The sequence below is a fragment of the Nerophis lumbriciformis genome, linkage group LG17 (genome assembly GCF_033978685.3).
Source record: "Nerophis lumbriciformis linkage group LG17, RoL_Nlum_v2.1, whole genome shotgun sequence".
Taxonomy (NCBI): Eukaryota; Metazoa; Chordata; class Actinopteri; order Syngnathiformes; family Syngnathidae; genus Nerophis; species Nerophis lumbriciformis.
The window spans coordinates 21,273,813-21,295,000 of record NC_084564.2 but is presented as its reverse complement, the minus strand read 5'-3'; the positions used below and the strand labels follow the sequence as shown (position 1 = coordinate 21,295,000).

General features: G+C 39.4%; 2 protein-coding genes across 4 annotated transcripts in view; one reads left to right on the top strand and one right to left on the bottom strand.

Annotated features, from left to right (window-relative positions):
• fam118b (family with sequence similarity 118 member B) overlaps positions 1-3,851 on the top strand; it is a 32,019-nt gene extending 28,168 nt beyond the window's left edge. For 2 of the 3 annotated variants that reach the window (XM_061972720.2, XM_061972719.2), the window contains exons 7-8: positions 3,003-3,068; positions 3,221-3,851. In XM_061972720.2, the coding sequence (XP_061828704.1) occupies positions 3,003-3,068; positions 3,221-3,237 (83 nt within the window). In that variant the 3' untranslated portion in view covers positions 3,238-3,851. The remainder of the gene's footprint in view (positions 1-3,002; positions 3,069-3,220) is intronic. The other variant, XM_061972721.2, reaches the window with a different exon arrangement.
• A 417-nt stretch (positions 3,852-4,268) lies between these two features.
• On the bottom strand, positions 4,269-20,508 carry srpra (SRP receptor subunit alpha). Its single transcript, XM_061972718.1, has 15 exons — positions 20,385-20,508; positions 20,122-20,261; positions 17,987-18,070; positions 17,752-17,915; positions 14,822-14,982; positions 13,465-13,624; positions 10,393-10,540; positions 10,185-10,315; positions 9,227-9,348; positions 9,055-9,141; positions 8,790-8,962; positions 5,291-5,504; positions 5,042-5,205; positions 4,810-4,908; positions 4,269-4,740 (listed from the first exon to the last, which is right to left on the bottom strand). Exons 2-15 carry the CDS (start codon positions 20,242-20,244, stop codon positions 4,612-4,614), a joined length of 1,959 nt encoding a protein of 652 aa, XP_061828702.1. The 5' UTR covers positions 20,245-20,261; positions 20,385-20,508; the 3' UTR covers positions 4,269-4,611.
• Positions 20,509-21,188: the final 680 nt, after the last annotated feature.

The following is a 21,188-nucleotide window of genomic DNA, read 5'->3' as shown; positions in this document are numbered from 1 at the left end:
ACGGTTCAATAACGCAACATTCATTTATAATTATTGCATGCTGTATGTTCAAATGTTTCAGCATTTTTCTCGTCTGTCCTCTTCGATGAAATAGCAAAATTGGAATTACAGTAGCGCTGTTGCAATCTTTTCTTGTAAAATGTTGGCAAACTTCGGAATTTTTATCTTCCGCCTGCGTGCCACCACGTTGCTGTCTGACGTCACTTCGCACATTGCGTGATGACGTCTTGGTTGACAGAATGGCAAGCGATTCCAATGAATTGATACACTTGGGAACCGATGTTCGATTACCATCCTTACTTAAGAGGTTTCAAAAAGTTATGGAATTTACTTTTCAAGCAGAGTTGTAAAATTTTCAAGGAATACAAAGTGTTTGGTTATTTGACATGGTTGTAAATATAAGTATACTTTTTAGACTTGCACAAACCCCGTTTCCATATGAGTTGGGAAATTGTGTTAGATGTAAATATAAACGGAATACAATGATTTGCAAATCCCTTTCAACCCATATTCAGTTGAATATGCTACAAAGACAAGATTTTTGATGTTCAAACTCATAAACTTTTTTTTTTTTTTTGCAAATAATAATTAACTTAGAATTTCATGGCTGCAACACGTGACAAAGTAGTTGTGAAAGGGCATGTTCACCACTGTGTTTTATGGCCTTTCCTTTTAACAACACTCAGTAAACCTTTGGGAACTGAGGAGACACATTTTTTAAGCTTCTCAGGTGGAATTCTTTCCCATTCTTGCTTGATGTACAGCTTAAGTTGTTCAACAGTCCAGGGTCTCTGTTGTGGTATTTTAGGCTTCATAATGTCTGGACTACAGGCAGGCCAGTCTAGTACCCGCACTCTTTTACTATGAAGCCACGTTGATGTAACACGTGGCTTGGCATTGTCTTGCTGAAATAAGCAGGGGTGTCCATGGTAACATTGCTTGGATGGCAACATATGTTGCTCCAAAACCTGTATGTACCTTTCCGCATTAATGGCGCCTTCACAGATGTGTAACTTACCCATACCATCACAGATTCTGGCTTTTCAACTTTGTGCCTATAACAATCCGGATGGTTCTTTTCCTCTTTGGTCCGGAGGACACGACGTCCACAGTTTCCAAAAACAATTTGAAATGTGGACTCGTCAGACCACAGAACACTTTTCCACTTTGTATCAGTCCATCTTAGATGAGCTCAGGCCCAGCGAAGCCGACGGCGTTTCTGGGTGTTGTTGATAAACGGTTTTTGCCTTGCATAGGAGAGTTTTAATTTGCACTTACAGATGTAGCGACCAACTGTAGTTACTGACAGTGGGTTTCTGAAGTGTTCCTGAGACAATGAGGTGATATCCTTTACACACTAATGTCGCTTGTTGATGCAGTACAGCCTGAGGGATCGAAGGTCACGGGCTTAGTTGCTTACGTGCAGTGATTTCTCCAGATTCTCTGAACCCTTTGATGATATTACGGACCGTAGATGGTGAAATCCCTAAATACCTTGCAATAGCTGGTTGAGAAAGGTTTTTCTTAAATTGTTCAACCATTTGCTTTCGCATTTGTTGACAAAGTGGTAACCCTCGCCCCATCCTTGTTTGTGAATGACTGAGCATTTCATGGAATCTACTTTTATACCCAATCATGGCACCCACCTGTTCCTAATTTGCCTGTTCATCTGTGGGATGTTCCAAATAAGTGTTTGATGAGCATTCCTCAACTATCAGTATTTCTTGCCACCTTTCCCAACTTCTTTGTCACGTGTTGCTGGCATCAAATTCTAAAGCTAATGATTATTTGCAAACAAAAAAAAATGTTTGAGTTTGAACATCAAATATGTTGTCTTTGTAGCATATTCAACTGAATATGGGTTGAAAATTATTTGCAAATCATTGTATTCCGTTTATATTTACATCTAACACAATTTCCTAACCCACCGTGCTGCTCTACAATCCTCTTATATGAAAATGGCCCAATGGTGAAAAAACACTGCTCTATAGGGTGTCCTGCTGTGTTTTTTTTAATGAACGTACAGTACTGCAAAAACACTAGTCAAATACCATTCATACAATCCTCTTATATGAATGGTATTTGACTATAGTGTTTTTGCAGTACTGTATGTTCATAAATGAATGGTATTTGACAATAGTCAAATACCATTCATACAATCCTCTTATATGAACGGTATTTGACTATAGTGTTTTTGCAGTACTGTAGGTTCATAAAAAAACAGTGAAGAAACACTGCTCTATAGGGTGTCTTGCTGTGTTTTTTTAATGAACCTACAGTACTGCAAAAACACTAGTCAAATACCATTCATACAATCCTCTTATATGAATGGTATTTGACTATAGTGTTTTTGCAGCACTGTAGGTTTATAAAAAAACAGTGAAGAAACACTGCTCTATAGGGTGTCCTGCTGTGTTTTTTTAATGAACCTACAGTACTGCAAAAACACTAGTCAAATACCATTCATATAAGAGGATTGTATGAATGGTATTTGACTAGTGTTTTTGCAGTACTGTAGGTTCATTAAAAAACAGCAGGACACCCTATAGAGCAGTGTTTCTTCACCATTGGGCCATTTTTGGGCTGTGAGCGCTTGCTAGAGGGCCACCCAAAAATATCTTGTTTCTCAGCTGTTGTACTCACTTGTAATACACGTTTCCCCCACTTGTGGCAGTAATGACAACATCAGACAAACAGAAGAAGTCCGAAGAGAAGTTTAAGGGCAACATTTAATCAGACAAACAGAAGAAGTCCGAAGCAAAAGTCGTAGAGAAGTTTAAGGGCAAAATTTACGACTAAAGTGATGAAGCTGTATTTTCATTTGCACTTTAATTTGGACAGTTTATGTAAGAAACATTATTTAGTGTCATAAAATGTATCCAAGTATTAAACTTGATACTTTCACTTGGTTATAATCCCAATGATTTTTTGGAAAAAGGCTTGCTTCAATCCCATTTTCTCATGGGTCAGCATGTATTTATAAACTTTCTTTGTGTTTTCAGGGTGTCCCTCACAAAACGGTGGCGAGCAGCAGAACGGGTTTACCACTCAGAAAAACCTCCTTCAAGGTTAGGAATGAATGCTTCTTCCTCAGCTGTGTGGCCACTTAAGCAGACATGTCTCAATGTTGTCTTACTGCATGTTGGTAGAGCACATTTTGTATCCTTGAAGGTCACATGTTGACCTGTTCTTGCTTCTTTTTTTTGTTTGTTTGTTTCAGCTGACTTTGCGTTCTAGCACGCGTGGAAGTGGGCTTCACGGTTCAAAGCTGATTTTGTTTTAATGTTGACTCCACTTTCTCTTTTTGCCACAGACCTTTATTCTTGACAGGCGCTCAGTCGGGATCAGTGTCAGATATTTCCCTCTGACAGGGGATCAGTCTACTGCAAGTATAGTTGCTGGTTTTGTGGAACATGTCTGTTTTTTTTTTGTTTTTTTTTACTTATTTAAAAGGGAAATTCAGTAGAAATACAGAATGATAATGATCAGGTGAGTCGTCACATTGTGTAGAGAGAGGCATGTGGATGATGAAATACATGAATTTGCCTGCCACACCTGCTCTCTCATGTTTTTGTGACTGGGTACTCATGCGTTCTTCAAGCTGGGTCCTGCCTGGCACACACGTGCACAGCACAACTTGTACAGTGTGGAGGATCAGCCTCGTTAATTATGTCACGACGACACATTTGCAACACGTTACACATTCTATTGCAGGGCAGATTCCTGCAGGTAGCAACCCTATTTGCCACTCATCCACAAATTTTTTTTTTTTGTATTTCAAAATTCTTGCATGTGTTTGTGGTATGGTATTTATACGTACTATTTTCAAAAATAAAGCTTTTGGTATCCCACTTTTTTTTTGTGCTGTTCTGATTTATATACAGATATCACAGACTTCCTTTGACACAGCAGCTTTATTTAGAAATGTTTACATTCTTATAAATTAACTTTATTCTTTCATATTGCATTACCACAACTAAATGGGGTAGAGGGGCGGAGATGTTTGATACATAAATAATCATTCCTTTATAAAAAAAAAAAAAAAAAAAAAGTATCAACTAAAATTAGTCGAGTCACCTTTCAGGTTCTGATTTCAACCGGTTTAAATGTAAACTTGTGTGCATTTAAACCCAATCCCGTCTTTTCCTCTTGAGTAGGATTAGTTCCATGTGTCCTTGATGGATCACGCCGCGCGTTGTGAAAGGTAACTATGACGACAGGAGACAAATAGGCACTATGGTCACTAAGCTTTGCTCAGACAGCTGCTGTCAACCTGACCTTTTTATATTTATTTCCACCAATAAGGGACAACTGACATTTAGTTTGTAGTTCCTACTGAATAAACCCGAGATCCATTAGTCAGCTACAGTATGTCAAAACGAAGATGAGGTACTTTGATTTTGGCCCAAAGAGAAAAAGTAACAACAAAAAAAAAAAAGCTCCTCTGGATCATCCAGAATAATGTCCTGAGCAATGAGACGGGACACTCCTTAGATTAACCGCAAGAAGGTGGCGAGGAGGGCGAGAAGCGCAGGCAGGCAGCGTGGCAGACTGGTATTGATCGGTACAACCACCGACAAACACCATTGACATGCAGCCTTTGTTGTTGTTTTAAGCTTTCATCAGGGCGCTAACCACGGCGCGGGCGTTGAGACTACGCAGGTCGTTGTAGGTCTGCCCGGTGCCCACGAACACAATAGGCTGGCCTGTGGTGTAAGTCATGGAGATAGCAGCACCCACCTTTTAGAGGGAGGCAGAAAAATGATGCGTTGAGTTGTCGACGGTGAAAACAAAATTGATATGAAATACCTTGTCATCTATGGTGTCAAACTTGGTGAGGACGATTCCATCAATGAGACGAGGCTTGTCAGACATGGAGTGGTCTGCCAAAGCCTGGTTAAACTTGACCTGATGACCCAATAAAGAGGTTAGTATGTACCATTTTTATCTCAACTCGTGGGACAACACTGCCCTCCGGTGGACCCCGTGACAAAATACAAGTAAAACACTGACTTTTCTATTTATGTCTGAATGGTTTTACCAGTTGATCGACTGCCTCGTTGCCCACAAGAGCCTCCCCGACAAACAGGACGAGGTCTGGCATGTTGACCGCGATGAGCTTAGCCAGGGCTGTCATAAGGGGGGCGTTGTCCTGCATACGCCCGGCAGTGTCCACCAGCACCACATCGAAAGCCTGATTACGCGCTGAGGATGAACAACGAGCCAACGTGAGTTTGGTGTACGTTAGGATGGCTTACTAATAAGTCTGACAATGTTTGTTTTCTATTACCGTAAGCGATGGCCTCCATTGCGATTCCGGCGGCGTCCTTCCCATAGCCCTTCTCATAGAGCTGGACCATGGCTCGTCCTCCATGCCGCTCCGGAGGATGCAGGGAGTTCAGGCGGCGCTGATGCGTGCGCAGCTGCTCCACCGCCCCGGCGCGGAACGTGTCGCAGGCGGCGATCAGCACCGTGAAGCCGTTCTCCACCAGCCAGAAAGAGATCTGGACAGGTGTGGTTATATAACATGTATGGAATTTTGTTAGAATCTAGACATGTTTTGCTTCGTAACAACAAAAACGCAAACATAAACCGTACAATCATGCTTACTTCTAACATAAACATATACTACCACACAAGACCCAGAAGTGGTTGTAAATTAACTGTTTATTATTGTTGTTTATATTACCATTACCTCCCTGCTTGGCACTCAGCATCAAGGGTTGGAATTGGGGGTTAAATCACCAAAATGAAGCTTATACATATAACAGAAAGAAATGAAGAAAAAAAAATTAGAGGAAATAAATGAATTAAAGATATGGTTTGACAAAACCAGACTATCTTTGAATCTCGGTAAAGCTCAAATAATGCAAATCGGTAACAGAAGAGCAAGTTAAACACTACAAATAGACAGACATTGAAAGGGTAAAAAAACAACTAATTTTGGGTGTAATCCATCCATCCAATTTCTACTGCTTGACCCTCGGGGTTGTGGAGGGGACTGGAGCCTATCCCAGCTGCATTCGGGCAGAAGGCGGGGTACACCCTGGATAAGTCGCCACCTCATCGCAGGGCTAACACAGACAGACTTAATAATGGATGAAAGATTAACTGGAAATCTCATGAAAAATATACAACAAATTATCAAGAAATATGTCAATAATGATGGAATAAAGCAAAATAGGTTCTGGACCAAAAATCCCTTCATATTTTTTACTGGTGACCAGTGTTACCATAGCGAAATTATTGTGCAGATGGGGAAATAAGTACAAAAGTACACTTATTCACTTAGAATAATACATACTTCACACAAAAGTAACAATTTCTCTGTGATTGTTGGTCCAAAGCTAATGAAGATTTTGGCAAAATGAGGGGGATACGTTTTTTTTTTTTTGGTCATTCTGTGTATTCTATATATATCGGGTGCGTGTTTGCCTGGTCAAAAAACACTGCAGGAATGTAGCAGCGGTGTGCGTCAAATACGGCCGCAAAATTGTACTTTCACGAAATAAAACCATGTTTTATTGTAAGTTTATGAGCTGGAATATGTTTAGAACTATTTATCGACATATTTTGTCAGAAAAACTAACAACCAAACGATAGCAATTGAATGTATCCGGGCACAGTCGCACACGTCCTTGGTAGCAGTCATGGTGCCTGTTTTTAGTTTAGTTGGCCTCTCTTTTTACACACTGCTCATGCTAACACCCCTAGGGTCCAAAATAGGCATTACAAGTGTTCCTTATTAAAGTTAAAGTTAAAGTACCAATGATTGTCACACACACACTAGGTGTGGCGAGATTATTCTCTGCATTTGACCCATCACCCTTGATCACCCCCTGGGAGGTGATGGATATATTTGTTTAGTTTGAAGGGTAGCAGTCGGAAATTTTGCCAGAGTTTAAAAAAAAAAAAAAAATCTATAAAATTGCATTGTGTTTGTGATTGCGACAATGTTAGAATAGGACATAAACAAAGTAAATACTTTCTCCTAAGGCCTATTTTGGTCCCATTGAGGCGTTGTGGAGGGTTTCATTTGCTATCTAAAGGGAACGCCTACATACCCGTACCGTTATATTCAGAAAATGGGTTGTAAATGTGACTGTGGAGCAACATTTACACCAAGGCATATCCAATACATATTATCTCGACTGCGAGGATGGGTTTTAAATGGCCAATAGTTTGGACACACCTTCTCTTCATTCAATGTTTTCTTTATTTTCATGACTATTTACATTGTAGATTGTCACTGAAGGCATCAAAACTATGAACGAACATGTGGAGTTATGTACTTAACAAAAAAAGGTGAAATAACTGAAAACATGTTTTATATTCCAGTTTCTTCAAAATAACTACCCTTTGCTCTGATTACTGCTTTGCACACTCTTGGCATTCTCTCAATGAGCTTCAAGCACACCTGTGAAGTGAAAACCATTACAGGTGACTACCTCTTGAAGCACACCGAGAGAATGCCAAGAGTGTGCGAAAAAGTAATCAGAGCAAAGGGTGGCTATTTTGAAGAAACTAGAATATAATACACGTTTTCAGTTATTTTACCTTTTTTTGTCCACATGTGTTCATTCATAGTTTTGATGCCTTCAGTGACAATCTACAATGTAATTAGTCATGAAAATAAAGAAGACTTATTGAATGATAAGTTGTCCAAACTTTTGGCCTGTACTGTATATATTAGGGTTTTCAAATTTAACAAGTTAACACACGTAATTAATCACAAAAAACACCCAATTTTCCCATCTTTCTTTACTCTAACTGCAGATGGTTACCTGAAAAGCGCCATTGGTTGTGATATGGTCTGTGATCAGTTTATTGCGTACGCCAGTCCAAGGATGACTGCACGGCAAATTTCCTTTCAAAATACAACCCCCGAATGGACTTCAGCTAGAACCGTTACTAAGTTTTGAGCAAATAAACTACACTCTAACCACAGTGGCCTTGTGGTTAGAGTGCCCGTCCTGAGATCGGTAGGTTGTGAGTTCAAACCCCGGCCGAGTCATACCAAAGACTATAAAAATGTGACCCATTACCTCTCTGCTTGGCACTCAGCATCAAGGGTTGGAATTGGGGGTTAAATCACCAAAAATTATTCCCGGGCGCGGCACCGCTGCTGTCTACTGCTCCCCTCACCTCCCAGGGGGGGAACAAGGGGATGGGTCAAATGCAGAGGACAAATTTCACCACACCTAGTGTGTGTGTGACAATCATTGGTACTTTAACTTTAACTTATATAATTAGTAAAAAAAAAAATGATTGTGTATGATATTCTGACAATGAAATTTCATTTGTGTCAAAATGTATTAAGTTAATTAAAATCATGTAAGCAGTTAATTTACTGTGATTAATCACAATTCAAAAGTGCCTTGAATCAAACATGGCACTCTGATTGGTTTGGTCTCCCCTATTGGTCAATACTACTGTACCGGTAGTTTTTATATTTTTAGTCCATTTTGTTGTTTGGTCCCAAATGAAGCATTTTTATGCATAAAAATGTTTCATTTGGGACCAAAAAACTGTACAATATGCTTTACAAAAATGTAAAACATAAAAAAAAATCTGCAATGTGGCAAAGTATAATATTTGAAGCAAGATCCCTGCTGTCCGTTTTTTTACCACTAGATGGAGCCTCTGTACGACCAGTAAAAATCAAATGTGTCTCAAGTGTTAAACCTTCCACACATCTCTGCATCTGATTAGATTGCGTAAATGTACTGTACTCACGGCCAAAAGAAGCAGGACTGCGCTTACAGGCAGCGTACGAAAGGAGGGTGTACCTTTGCCAAATTGGTGGACTTTCCGACCCCGTTGACACCACAAAAGGTGATGACAAAGGGTCTTCTCTGGCTCTGCGCCTCCATGACGTCTCTCAAAATGTCCACCCTGCGTTTGGGCTGCAGGATCTGCACCAGCGACTCCTGCAGCGCCTGCTTTACTGTCGAGGCAACAGCTATGGAAGCAGATGGACATATTTATGAATGAAATATGTAATACGGTAAATGTTGCTGTGTAAGTAACTGAAGTAGGTTAAAGTTAACTGACTGGTGAATGTGCCCATGACTTTGCCTTCCAGTTTTTTGGCAACAGAGTCACAAAGTTGAGCGGCGATGTCGGTTGCTACATTCTTAGCTGCAAACACATATATTGTTCAGCATGCAAGCTTGCATGACGAGTGAATAAGCATGATGGGAGGAAGTCGGCCTCCATGTCATACCAATGAGGTGCTCCCTCATCTTCTCTAAAACGGGCTCCATGTCCTCCAGGCTCAAGCTCTTGGAGCCCACCAAGCCCTTCAGCATCCCGAACATGCCCCCAAAACCGCCACTCTTTTTGGAGCTGAAAATAATTCAAAAATTATCTTTTGTAAAGATGTTTGTGTTAACTCAAACCTGTGTATGTTTCAGACATTTTGGCCCTTTGAGGTAGATTTCTGCTCTATTTTTGGCCATAACTTTCATTCCAAATACTTTAATATATCAACAATACACTTGAAACTAATTTTATAGCTATAGTGTGAAAAAGTCCTAAGAGTATTTTTTTCTAAAATCTCTCAATCAACTTCAGTCCTAAATAAAATAGCAAACATGTCTTTTTTTTTTTTTCTTTAACCCTTTGAATGCCCCATTTGATCCAATTATGTCAGGTTTTTTGTATTTTATTTGCATAACATTGGGGTCCCGTAACAAACACCTAACCAAAATGGTCCCATCTAATTCTTGACAGTAAATATGACAAAGTGTACTCTTTTTATCCAAAATAAAACTCTGAAATTCGAAAATGCATGGTTATTTTGTGTAATGACTGGACAGTCAAAACAAATTAGTTGTAATGGTAGTCCATATTTTAATATGTATATTTAGGCCAGATTTTTCCCTCAGTACCCTAACCCTTTAACATTCACTATATGGATAACTCATTTTATTTAAATCTTTCAAAATAAAAATAAAAATAACTCAACTGGGCATTCAAAAGACATGACATGTTCACTATTTTTTATTTAAGACTGAAGATGATATAGAGAATTTAGCAAAAAAGTAGAAAACAAATATGAATCCGAACATGTTTTGTATACTCTAAACTCCCCAAGTACTTTTTTTGCCCTGGAGCGACTCTATGGCTGTAAAATTAAATAATCCCCAGAGGGTTAAAAAGCAAGTCAGTACATTGCGTACCTTGTTTTGATTGTGTCATTTACAGACACTCTCTCCTTCTCTTCTTCCTCCTCCTCCTCCATCTCTTCTTCCTCACTGGAATCACATTCCACAGAGAGCAAGTCCCCCTTCATGGGGCTTAGCTGCATTCCCTAAAAGCCATGTAGATATCCCATGATGACTGTTGAACTCCAAACAAGTCGTGTGGTGTATGTTTGTCCTTACGTACAGGGTCAATTAGTGCATCCTGGTTTTGGTCACCGCCATTAGAACAGTCTCCATTCCTATCACTATAGTCCAGGTCCTTGGTGCTGCTACCACCCATTTCCCAAACACGCCCCTTTTTCTCCTTGGGCTTCTGAGGCTTTGGAGACTTACTAGGAGTAAGATAACAACGTCAGAGAAATATTACGCACTACATAATGCAAGACTGCCAACTAAGGATGGGCGATATGACCTAAAACTATATATAATTGTGTTAAGTTTTCGGTCATACTAAAATTTGGGTAAACAGATTTTAAACTTACAATTTTCAAAATCAATGATTGTTAATAATAATGCATTAGATTTATATAGCCTTTTCTAGACACTCAAAGCGCTTCACAGACAACTGAGAACCTATTATTCATTCCCTCCACTTTCACACCTTGATGGTGGTAAGCTACATTTGTAGCCACAGCTGCCCTGGGGTTGACTGACAGTGCGCCTACGGCCCCTCCGACCACCACCAAACATTCGTTCACATTCATACACCAGTGTGAGCGGCACTGGGAGCAAGGTTGCTCTACCATCTGCGCAACTCCGCTCCATTATTATATACATTATCATAACAATATATTAAATATTTCAATTTTCTTCATACTATTTGCTCTGATTTAAATCCTTTAGTCTGTACTTAAAGTCCTCCTGTGTCCAGTGACCATCGCCTAAGTCTGTAAACCATATGGGTGCTCAAAAAAAAAAAGATTTCCATCCGAATCGTGATTCTTATTTATTACGATTGTAAATTGATTCATGATTTTCAAAAGAAGATTTGTAACCTATTTTAAAAAAGTTTAATTGTAATTATTATACCAAATACATTGCGAGAATCGGTTTGAATCAAGAATCGATTCTGAATTTAATCGTTACCCCAAGAATCAGAATCAGATCAAATCATGAGGTGCCCAAAGATTCACGCCTCTAGTAAACAATAAAAACGACAAAAGATTTCTTGACAATGAAAAAGTATTGTCTAACCATAGACCGATACTATACTTGGTATAGTTAGTCATTTGTATCGATGTGCCCACCTACTAAAAGAGCTCTAGCTTTGCAGTTAGCATGTTTAGCATCGTCACTTGTCCTCAAGTGACGATGCTTGTAACCCCGGCCTTCCACTGGATGCGGAACAGCTGCTGAACGAAACCACCCCGGAACAGCGCCGCCATCCACAGTCCGGCAATCACCAGCGCTCATCTGTTGCGGCTCTGTCCTACAGCGAAATAGCGCAGACTTTTACAAGATTTTGCGAATGCGCGCGTAAGCATGTCCCAGGGATGTTGTAATAAAGCGAACCACACACTGTTTATTCTGTCCTTACAGAGGAGCAGAAGCAAATAATCTCGGTCCAGGTGCTGAACGGCAACACCGACAACAGTTTTGCCTCGAAAAACAAATGTATTTTTAGTAGCAAGCAACAATACAACAGTAACATTATTCCTGGCGAGCGTGTCACAACAACCTCTCCCCTGCTTTTTCTTCTCCCCGTATTGCTGGGATATGACACAGGCCCCCATATATCTGCCCGTTATATGCCTCTGTATTATTCTCTAACTTCGGACCTCCAAAATCAGCATTTTGATTGATTGATTGAAACTTTTATTAGTAGATTGCACAGTACAGTACATATTCCATACAATTGACCACTAAATGGTAACACCCGAATAAGTTTTTCAACTTCTTTAAGTTGGGGTCCACGTTAATCAATTCATTGTAGCATCTCCTTATCCATTTGTGTCAACGAGGTGAAATGACATCTGAAAACATTTGACGAGTTGACTTCATGACCGTCGCCCCCCCCCCAATAGGACGTTTAAAAATGTAAAATACAATCTGCCTTGAAACGGATTGTTTTATTTTGAAAGTAAAAATTGTGTTTGTGCAAAACTTCCTGTTCAACACAAGCAGATTTGAGCTAAATTGAACAGGTTTGTTGCGGCATCCGACAAATATAGAAGCTCTGCGTATATTTAACGCTGGAAGGCGGTGGAAACGAACACATTGACTTGAGTAAGAACGGAAAGAGTCCGCCGCCATTTCGCGTCCAGGGGAAATCCGAGATAAGAAACGTACCGTGTTTTTCGGACTATAAGTCGCAGTTTTTTTCATAGTTTGGCCGGGGGTGCGACTTATACTCAGGAGCGACTTACAGTATGTGTGAAATTATTAACACATTACCGTAAAATATCAAATAATATTATTTAGCTCATTCACGTAAGAGACTAGACGTATAAGATTTCATGGGATTTAGCGATTAGAAGTGACAGATTGTTTGGTAAACGTATAGCATGTTCTATATGTTATAGTTATTTGAATGACTCTTACCATAATATGTTACGTTAACATACCAGGCACGTTCTCAGTTGGTTATTTATGCGTCATATAACGTACACTTATTCAGCCTGTTGTTCACTATTCTTTATTTATTTTAAATTGCCTTTCAAATGTCCATTCTTGGTGTTGGGTTTTATCAAATAAATGTCCCCCAAAAATACGACTTATACTCCACTGCGACTTATGTTTTTTCCTTTTTTTTTTTATGCATTTTCGGCCGGTGCGACTTATATTCCGGAGCGACTTATAGTCCGAAAACTACGGTAGTTTACTCGCCGCAATGGAGGCAAGGATTAGTGATTTACAAGCGGCTTCGTTCTGTGGTGGGATGTTAGCCGTTAGCAAGCAAATGCTGCAGTGCATTTACCATCAATTGATTTACGTGGACCCCGACTTAAGCAAGTTGAAAAACTTATTCGGGTGTTACCATTTAGTGGTCAATTGTACGGAATATGTATTGTACTGTGCAATCTACTAATAAAAGTTTCAATCAATCAATGCATTGAGGACGCGTTTGTTCGCTTGTTCCTGTCAAATTTGCGGGACAAAGCTCGAATGTGTTATAAACATGCATTATCACGGTACAACAAAAGTATTAAAAACTCTACCATCGCCCATATTTCTATAATTTACTGTATATCGTCTATATCGCCCAACTCTACTGCCAACTACTGATGTACTGACCCATCCAATGACCATCTCTAACCTGACTTTTTCAGGAGGTGCCCCCGTACGCTTGCGGAAGAATTCTTCTCTCTTCTTCTGCATGATCTCTTCGGGTGTCAGGCCGCTGTTGCCATTCTCAACCAGCTTCTGGCCTGAAGAAGACAGGGCTTTGCCTTCTTTCACGACATCTGCAGCGGGAGCTGAAACAGGAGATATTGGACACAGCCGGTAAGTATTCCGCACTTAAAATGGACTCTTTAATGACACTCCAAAAGTAATATGTGTTTATGAGCACCGATTATGAGACATCGATCATCTTCTTCGCTTTTTCACTCAACTGTTGAAAAAGAGACGCTCAGACGGTCATATTTTCATGCCTTATGAAAAAAGAAACTCTTTGCTTGTGAACGTACCCACCCCCTACTATAGCTAGATACCCCCACCTCGTACATGTCGCCACCACTTTGTTTTTGTAAAAAATACATTTTTTAAAAAGGCTTCACTACACATCTTAAAACAAGCCTGCCAAATACCTGTCTGTTAGCTAATAATGTTGCCTCGTATGTGACACAGGTAACATTCAAAACAGTTGACTGTGGTGCAATTAGATTTACAAAGTGAAACTAATATGACATGGGCTCATAACATGCAACTCAAAATATTTCAAGACTTATTTTTATATAATTTTGATGTAGTGAAGTGAATTATATTTATATAGCGCTTTTCTCTAGTGACTCAAAGCGCTTTTACATAGTAAAACCCAATATCTAAGTTACATTTAAACCAGTGTGGGTGGCACTGGGAGCAGGTGGGTAAAGTGTCTTGCCCAAGGACACAACGGAAGTGACTAAAATGGCGGAAGCGGGGATCGAACCTGGAACCCTCAAGTTGCTGACACGGCCACTCTACCAACCGAGCTATACCGCCCCATGTATTGGCTTAAAGTTTATAAAAACCTTCAATTGAAAATTTCAGAAAATGTTGGGTTTTCAAAATCTGTAAACCATGATGATCATCAGTTATAACAAGTAAGCTTGACAAATCTCACTTTGCATGTAATGAGTTTATATCACATATTCGTTTCAAATTTGAAGTTGAAATGCTGACATGAATTGACTTTTACACAATATTCTAATGTTTTTACTTTCACATCTGTATGGCACCTATTACATTTGCCAAGTACAGTTCTGTAAAAAGTGGATAAAGTGCACAATAGCACTTCTTAGAGCCACACACTGCTCATTCGCATTAAAGTACTAAAAGGACTTAAACTGTCTAAATTCCAGCCTCAAATGGTTTTTGGCAAGCACACTACCAATACATTATTGTGGCGGCGCCTCTAAAACTTATCAATTGGTGAAAAACACAACAACAAGGGGATATTAAACATCACTTACCTTCTTTTTTGGTATGTTTGCTCTTCTTGCTACCTTGTTCTTTTCCTTTGTCCCCACCTTTTGTTTCGATCATTGACTTCACAGTTTTTTGGGATTTCTCGGACTCCTTAAAAGACCGCATGGGGGCAGGGCTTCGAGCTTTGCCGCTCTCTTCTGCCTCTCTGTTAGAAAATATTCAAAGTTTAAATGTGCATGACGCCTTTTACAATCAAATACATTGGATTAAAAACGATATTAGTCAACCTTTCCCATTGATTGCAAAGGGGTAAAAGTGATGACCATACAACCAGAAATTGAGCTTCTAGCGAAATTAGTCCACATGGGTCTGTCCTGGCTGCTCAGTACAATATACAGTGGAGACTCGACTTACAAACCCCTCAATGTACAAACTTATCGATTCATAAACCACAAAAAAAATCTGCTTTGGTATACAAACCTTGTCAGTGTACGAACATTTCATCCACCCATTCATTGTGTGCCTCACAGCACAGCCATTTTGTACCCGGCAGCACATCCATTATGGCCTTGGCTGATCAATCGCCAATGCTCAGTCAGCACAGCAGTGCTGTCCGTTACTTTGTGCACCTTTTAAGTATTTTTTTGCCTTCATAAAGCATTTTTCTTGTTTTGCTAACTTAATATGAGTCCAAAGAAAGCAATGGACAAGCGATGTGTGGTTTGAAACGTTTAGGAAGTATCCACAGCATTGCAGACACTGCCTCCACCCCCCTGCCCTTCTGTTTACGCCAAGAAGAATAACTAACAAGGTAAAGTGGATTTTCTTTTTATTTCTACTTATTGTAACTGTTAAGAGTTAAGAAGTTTTGTGATGTCAAACTGTGGGTACACTACAGGGTTGGTGACAGTGTGTGCGTGTCGGCATGGGAACTGCATAGGAGAACAGTTTAGCTAGTTGTTTTTTTACTTTCTTAATACCGGTAAATGTAAATTTGATCCATCACCCCCTTGGTGTGTTTGTTTGAGATACAGTACTGTATATATAATGATTTCTATTGTTTTTAAAGTGTACAAACCTTAACTAAAATATGGACTTTTGTCCAGGCTGGAAAACATTATTCACAAAGGAATATAAGGACATTTATATTTACAAAGCCTGTTCAAGAGCCAATTAACTTTGTAAATCGAAGTTCCACTGTAGTTAAAGGGGAACTGCCCTTTTTTTGGTATTTTTCCTATCGTTCACAATCATTATAAAAGTCATGACGACAAATGGATTTTTTTTAATGCGTTCTAAATATTGAATAAACGTAAATAAAAGTTCACTTACAGCAGAGCCAATTGGAGCTCCACTATTCAGCCCATAAAATCTGATAAATAACCATTCAAAAAGGGCCAAAAATACTCCATTTACATTTTGTGACTTGAATATTAACCAAATAATAGTGATATTGTTATTAAAAGCGCTAACGCAGACAAACTTTATAGCGGCCATGTAATTACTTCCTTTTGTCCTTATGTTTACATCGAGTGGTCTGCTGCTTCCCTGCAAGTTTATTGTAGATCATAAATCATGCCTCTCACCTGGAAAGTATATGGCTGAGTAGGTAATCCGACATATTGGGACACTTGACTGCCATTTTAGACCTGCAACTGGCGAGAACTACACGAAAAGCGCTTGTTCCCCCTGCTCCCTCCACCTGTCTATTCGCGAGGATTATGAGACATTCTTTCCCTAAATGGGAATATATGAACTTTGTGATGCGTTTTTTAAATTAAAGCGCCGCGTATTCTTAAAATGATCATAATACGTAAATATTAAATGTTATTGTAAATGTGACTGTGACTACATATACTTATATCATGTACATAAAACCCTTATGGAGGTGTTTGGATGGTTTTAGTTGCTCTATAGGCAGAATTGAACGGCTCTCATAGGCTCCATTGTAAGCAAACTTTTGATCGCATGTATTTAATATTTAGAACACAAAAAAACGAAATAAATTTTTCATGATTGTGAACGATAGGCAAAATGTTAACAGTTAAAGGGCCCCCATTATGCAAAACTAACTTTTCTTACCTATTGGTACCTGCTCTTGTTTATTTGGGATCAACATTAGTCCCGAACACTTTTAATCCAACCGTGGCAAAATGGCATAGATATTTATAAAACAATCTTGCCTTACTTCACACTTTTGGGAAACAAGCCATTTCAAATTTGCTCAATTTGGTGACATTTTTTTCCAAGTGTGACATGAGCGGATTATCCATATATGGTATAAATTTACCCAAAGGGATTTGTGCGGGTCCGCCATTGTTGTAGTCAGGAAGTTCTTTATTTTTCTTGTTTGGGGGCAGACTGGCTCGCACATGCATCTTCCGCTGTTTCATCTTCTCTTAAGATTGTTTTTATTAATTATATATTTTTTACAGATATTTTGTATTATTTTTTTTAAGATGGATTAAAGTCAATTTTAGTTAGTTAGTTCTCCACTGTGGACACCTCAAAGGTGACGTTTTTTCCCTCAATGCCATGTTTTGTTTTGTATTGTCAATAGTGTTGTGTGTGTATATTTTCTTCTTTACTTTCTTTTTTTTTTGTGTAAATCACCTTGTGTTGCCATATGCCTGTGTATGAAAAGTGCTTTATAGATAAGATTTGATTTATTGAGACTTTAAAAAATATATATATATATATCTTCAGCACAATCCCATTCATGATCAGACAAACATTACAAGGAGACAGAACAGGATCGCTGATGGGTCTGCCAACTTCCGGCGCCCCTTACAAAAAAGGTGAGATACAGGTAAACAATAGGGGATGGTTTGGGGGGTGAGAAAAAAAAAATCAATCTAAACCTGGGCCCTCTTGAATGGGATTGTGCTGAAAATTTTAATTTCCCCTCAGGGATTAATAAAGTATTTCTGATTCTGATTTAAGTGGAGGTGTGTGTAAAATGCTTACTTCTTACCTAAGAAGCATTTTGAAGTCATAATCAAATTCAAAGCTGTTGTTAAGAAGCTTCATGGCTCCCTTCTGCTCCAGTTCATTTTTATAACGGTCCCTAAAGTGCAGCTGGACGTCATCTATGAACTTGTCCACGTAGGTCAGCGTCAGGATCTTTTGAAAACCCACCTGAATCGGAAACACGGGCAAAAAAAGAACATCATGGATTGTTCACTTTTGAAAAGTTACCACAAACTTACCACAAATATCAACTCGAACTCGTTGTCCAATTTATACTTAAGACTCAGGGCCTCGTGGTTGAAAGAGTTATTCCCACTTCTCTCCTGGAACATGTTGCAAAAAAAAGATGGATTAGCAGTAGAGATGTCCAATAATGGCTTTTTTGCCGATATCCATATTGTCCAACTCTTAATTACCGATTCCGATATCAACCGTTACCGATATATACAGTTGTGGAATTAACACATTATTATGCCTAATTTTGTTGTGATGCCCCGCTGGATGCATTAAACAATGTAACAAGGTTTTCCCAAAATAAATCAACTCAAGTTATGGAAAAAAATGCCAACATGACACTGCCATATTTTTTAACATGCCTCAAAACAGCAGCTTGAAATTTGGGACATGCTCTCCCTGAGAGAGCATGGGGAGGTTGAGGTGGGGAGGGGGGGTGTATATTGTAGCGTCCCGGAAAAGTTAGTGCTGCAAGGGGTTCTGGGTATTTGTTCTGTTGTGTTTATGTTGAGTTACGGTGCAGATGTTCTCCAGAAATGTGTTTGTCATTCTTGTTTGGTGTGGGTTCACAGTGTGGCGCATATTTGTAACAGTGTTAAAGTTGTTTATACGGCCACCCTCAGTGTGACCTGTATGGCTGTTGACCAAGTATGCCTTGCATTCACTTGTGTGTTTGAAAAGCCGTAGATATTATGTGATTGGGCCTGCACGCAAAAGCAGTGCCTTTAAGATTTATTGGCGCTCTGTACTTCTTCCTACGTCTGTGTACCACTCCGTACAGCAGCGTTTTAAAAAGTCATAAATTTTACTTTTTGAAACCATCCATCCATCCATCCATCCATTTTCTACCGCTTATTCCCTTTGGGGTCGCGGGGGCGCTGGAGCCTATCTCAGCTACAATCGGGCGGAAGGCGGGGTACACCCTGGACAAGTCGCCACCTCATCGCAGGGCCAACACAGATAGACAGACAACATTCACACTCACATCCACACAGGGCCAATTTAGTGTTGCCAATCAACTTTTTGAAACCGATAGCGATAATTTCCGATATTACATTTTAAAGCATTTATCGCCGATAATATCGGCAGTCCGATATTATCGGACATCTCTAATTAGCAGCATTCTGAAAGGTTATGCAAGCGTTAAAAGAAACATAAAACCAACTTATGACTGCCTTAACTTTGTAAACAAACAAGTACAGATAAATAGATTAAACCCATCAAAGTGGGCTGGCTCAGGGTGGAGGACAGAGTAAAACAACTTGCACTGAGCCTCGTCTATAAAATCAGCTATACCTCCCTGATACCAAAGTACATGTCAAACTACTTCCTTAACGTAAATGACCGCCATAACCACAACACTAGGGTGAGCTCCACTAACCACGTTAAACCCAGATTCCGATCTAACAAAGGTCTTAACTCTTAACTCTTTCTATGCCACATCAATATGGAATGCACTCCCAACAGGTGTAAAAGTAAGGGCATCTCTATCCTCCTTCAAAACTGCACTAAAAGAACACCTCCAGGCAACTTCAACCCTAAACTAACACCCTCCATTCCTCATCATACCTCTTTGGATTGTAAATAATCGAATGTAAATAATCAATTGTAGACACTTTTTCTTAAAATTTCTGATCCCTCTCTCTCTCTGTCCACTACTTGCTGTACATATCCTACCAAGTCAGTCCTACACTGTTCCAATGTCAATTTCTCTGATGATGCAATTGTTGATGACTGAAATGTTGATACCAACCAAACCTGTATTATGAAAATAGTATATATCTGTATCATGAATAAATTTAAGTGGACCCCGACTTAAACAAGTTGAAAAACTTATTCGGGTGTTACCATTTAGTGGTCAATTGTACGGAATATGTACTTCACTGTGCAATCTACTAATAAAAGTTTCAATCAATCAATCAGCAGCAGAAAAACACGAGAACATGTATAAATTCAATAACAAGAGCTAACAAAATGTAATATTTAAGTTCCCAATAGGGACGTTTGGAGGATCACGTGACAACCGTGAATAACAATAACGTCACAGTACGCCTACGTGTGCTGCTACCTGTTAGCATTAGCATCGTTAGCTCGCAACAGATTAAAAACAAAGGGCTCCACTTTTAACACCGAGGCTCACCTGAAGGATGACGGAGCGGATCAGGGCGTTGACAGGCCCGGTGAAGGACTCCGTCACGCCGGTTCCCTGAAAGCACCACAACACTATGCCCCCTTTGCTGAAGATGGTGAAGAAATCTAGCATCTTGACACCACGTAAACCTGCGTTGGCAAGCACAAGCGTTAGAAGAAGAAAAAAAAGGCCGATCGAATACAACGAGAACCGACCAAAAAAAAACAGCCACAAAACGTCATTTCCATCGTATAATTCGTGTCATAACTCACCAAAATACTTAAATAGAAAGTAAACCCCCCCACGAGTTGGAGCCACCTCTGTAGCGTGAAACACTTTTTAGACACGTCAGATGCAGATCCCGGAAGTGACGTTTTTTCCGACTCCACCCCCTAGTCACGTCAACAAGGCCGCGCATGCGCTCTTTGATTTATACGCAATCGCCGCATGTTTTTAAAACGGCGCTTTGGAACTTTGATGTTTTACTAGTTGGTAAAACCGTGAAAAACAACGACACCTATTTGTTATTATTAGTTAATGGGTTCAACATCTCAGCCTTGTTTGATTTTACAACCCAGTGGCGGTGTTTTGTACTGTTTTTGTACTTATTTTGATTATTGTCGTTGTGGCTTGTGCAGCCCTTTGAGACACTTGTGATTTAGGGCTATATAAATAAACATTGATTGATTGATGATTATTTCTCAACTTTTTGTAAATGTTGAAATTTATAAATAATAATTTATGCTGCAGCTGTCACATACTGGGGTGAGTTTTTCCTTGCCCTTATGTGGGCTTTGTACCGAGGATGAGAGAAAATGGAAAAAAGACAGGCTGCATGTGTCCTTTGCCATTTTTAAAGAAAGCCTGTTTTCCTTTCAGATGACTGTAAAAGCAGAAATGAATATATATCTATCTCAGATTATATCTTCTAACTGTAACAACCCCAGAGTTCTGTTTAAAACTATTAACACTGTCATTGATGCTCCCAAATCTGCTGGTTTTGATGCTTCTTTTGAATTCTGTGAAAATTGTCTCCATTTTTTCACTGACAAAATTGTGTCAACTAGAGCCAGTCT

Bases quoted from the DNA above. Each gene is read 5' to 3' on its own strand.
- srpra (XM_061972718.1), bottom strand. From the start codon at position 20,244: ATGCTAGATTTCTTCACCATCTTCAGCAAAGGGGGCATAGTGTTGTGG. The intron at 10,316-10,392 runs GTACGTAAGGAC...CATGGCTTTTAG, and splicing joins AGGATGCACTAATTGACCCT to GGAATGCAGCTAAGCCCCAT. The intron at 9,349-10,184 runs GTACGCAATGTA...AATTATTTTCAG, and splicing joins AATGACACAATCAAAACAAG to CTCCAAAAAGAGTGGCGGTT.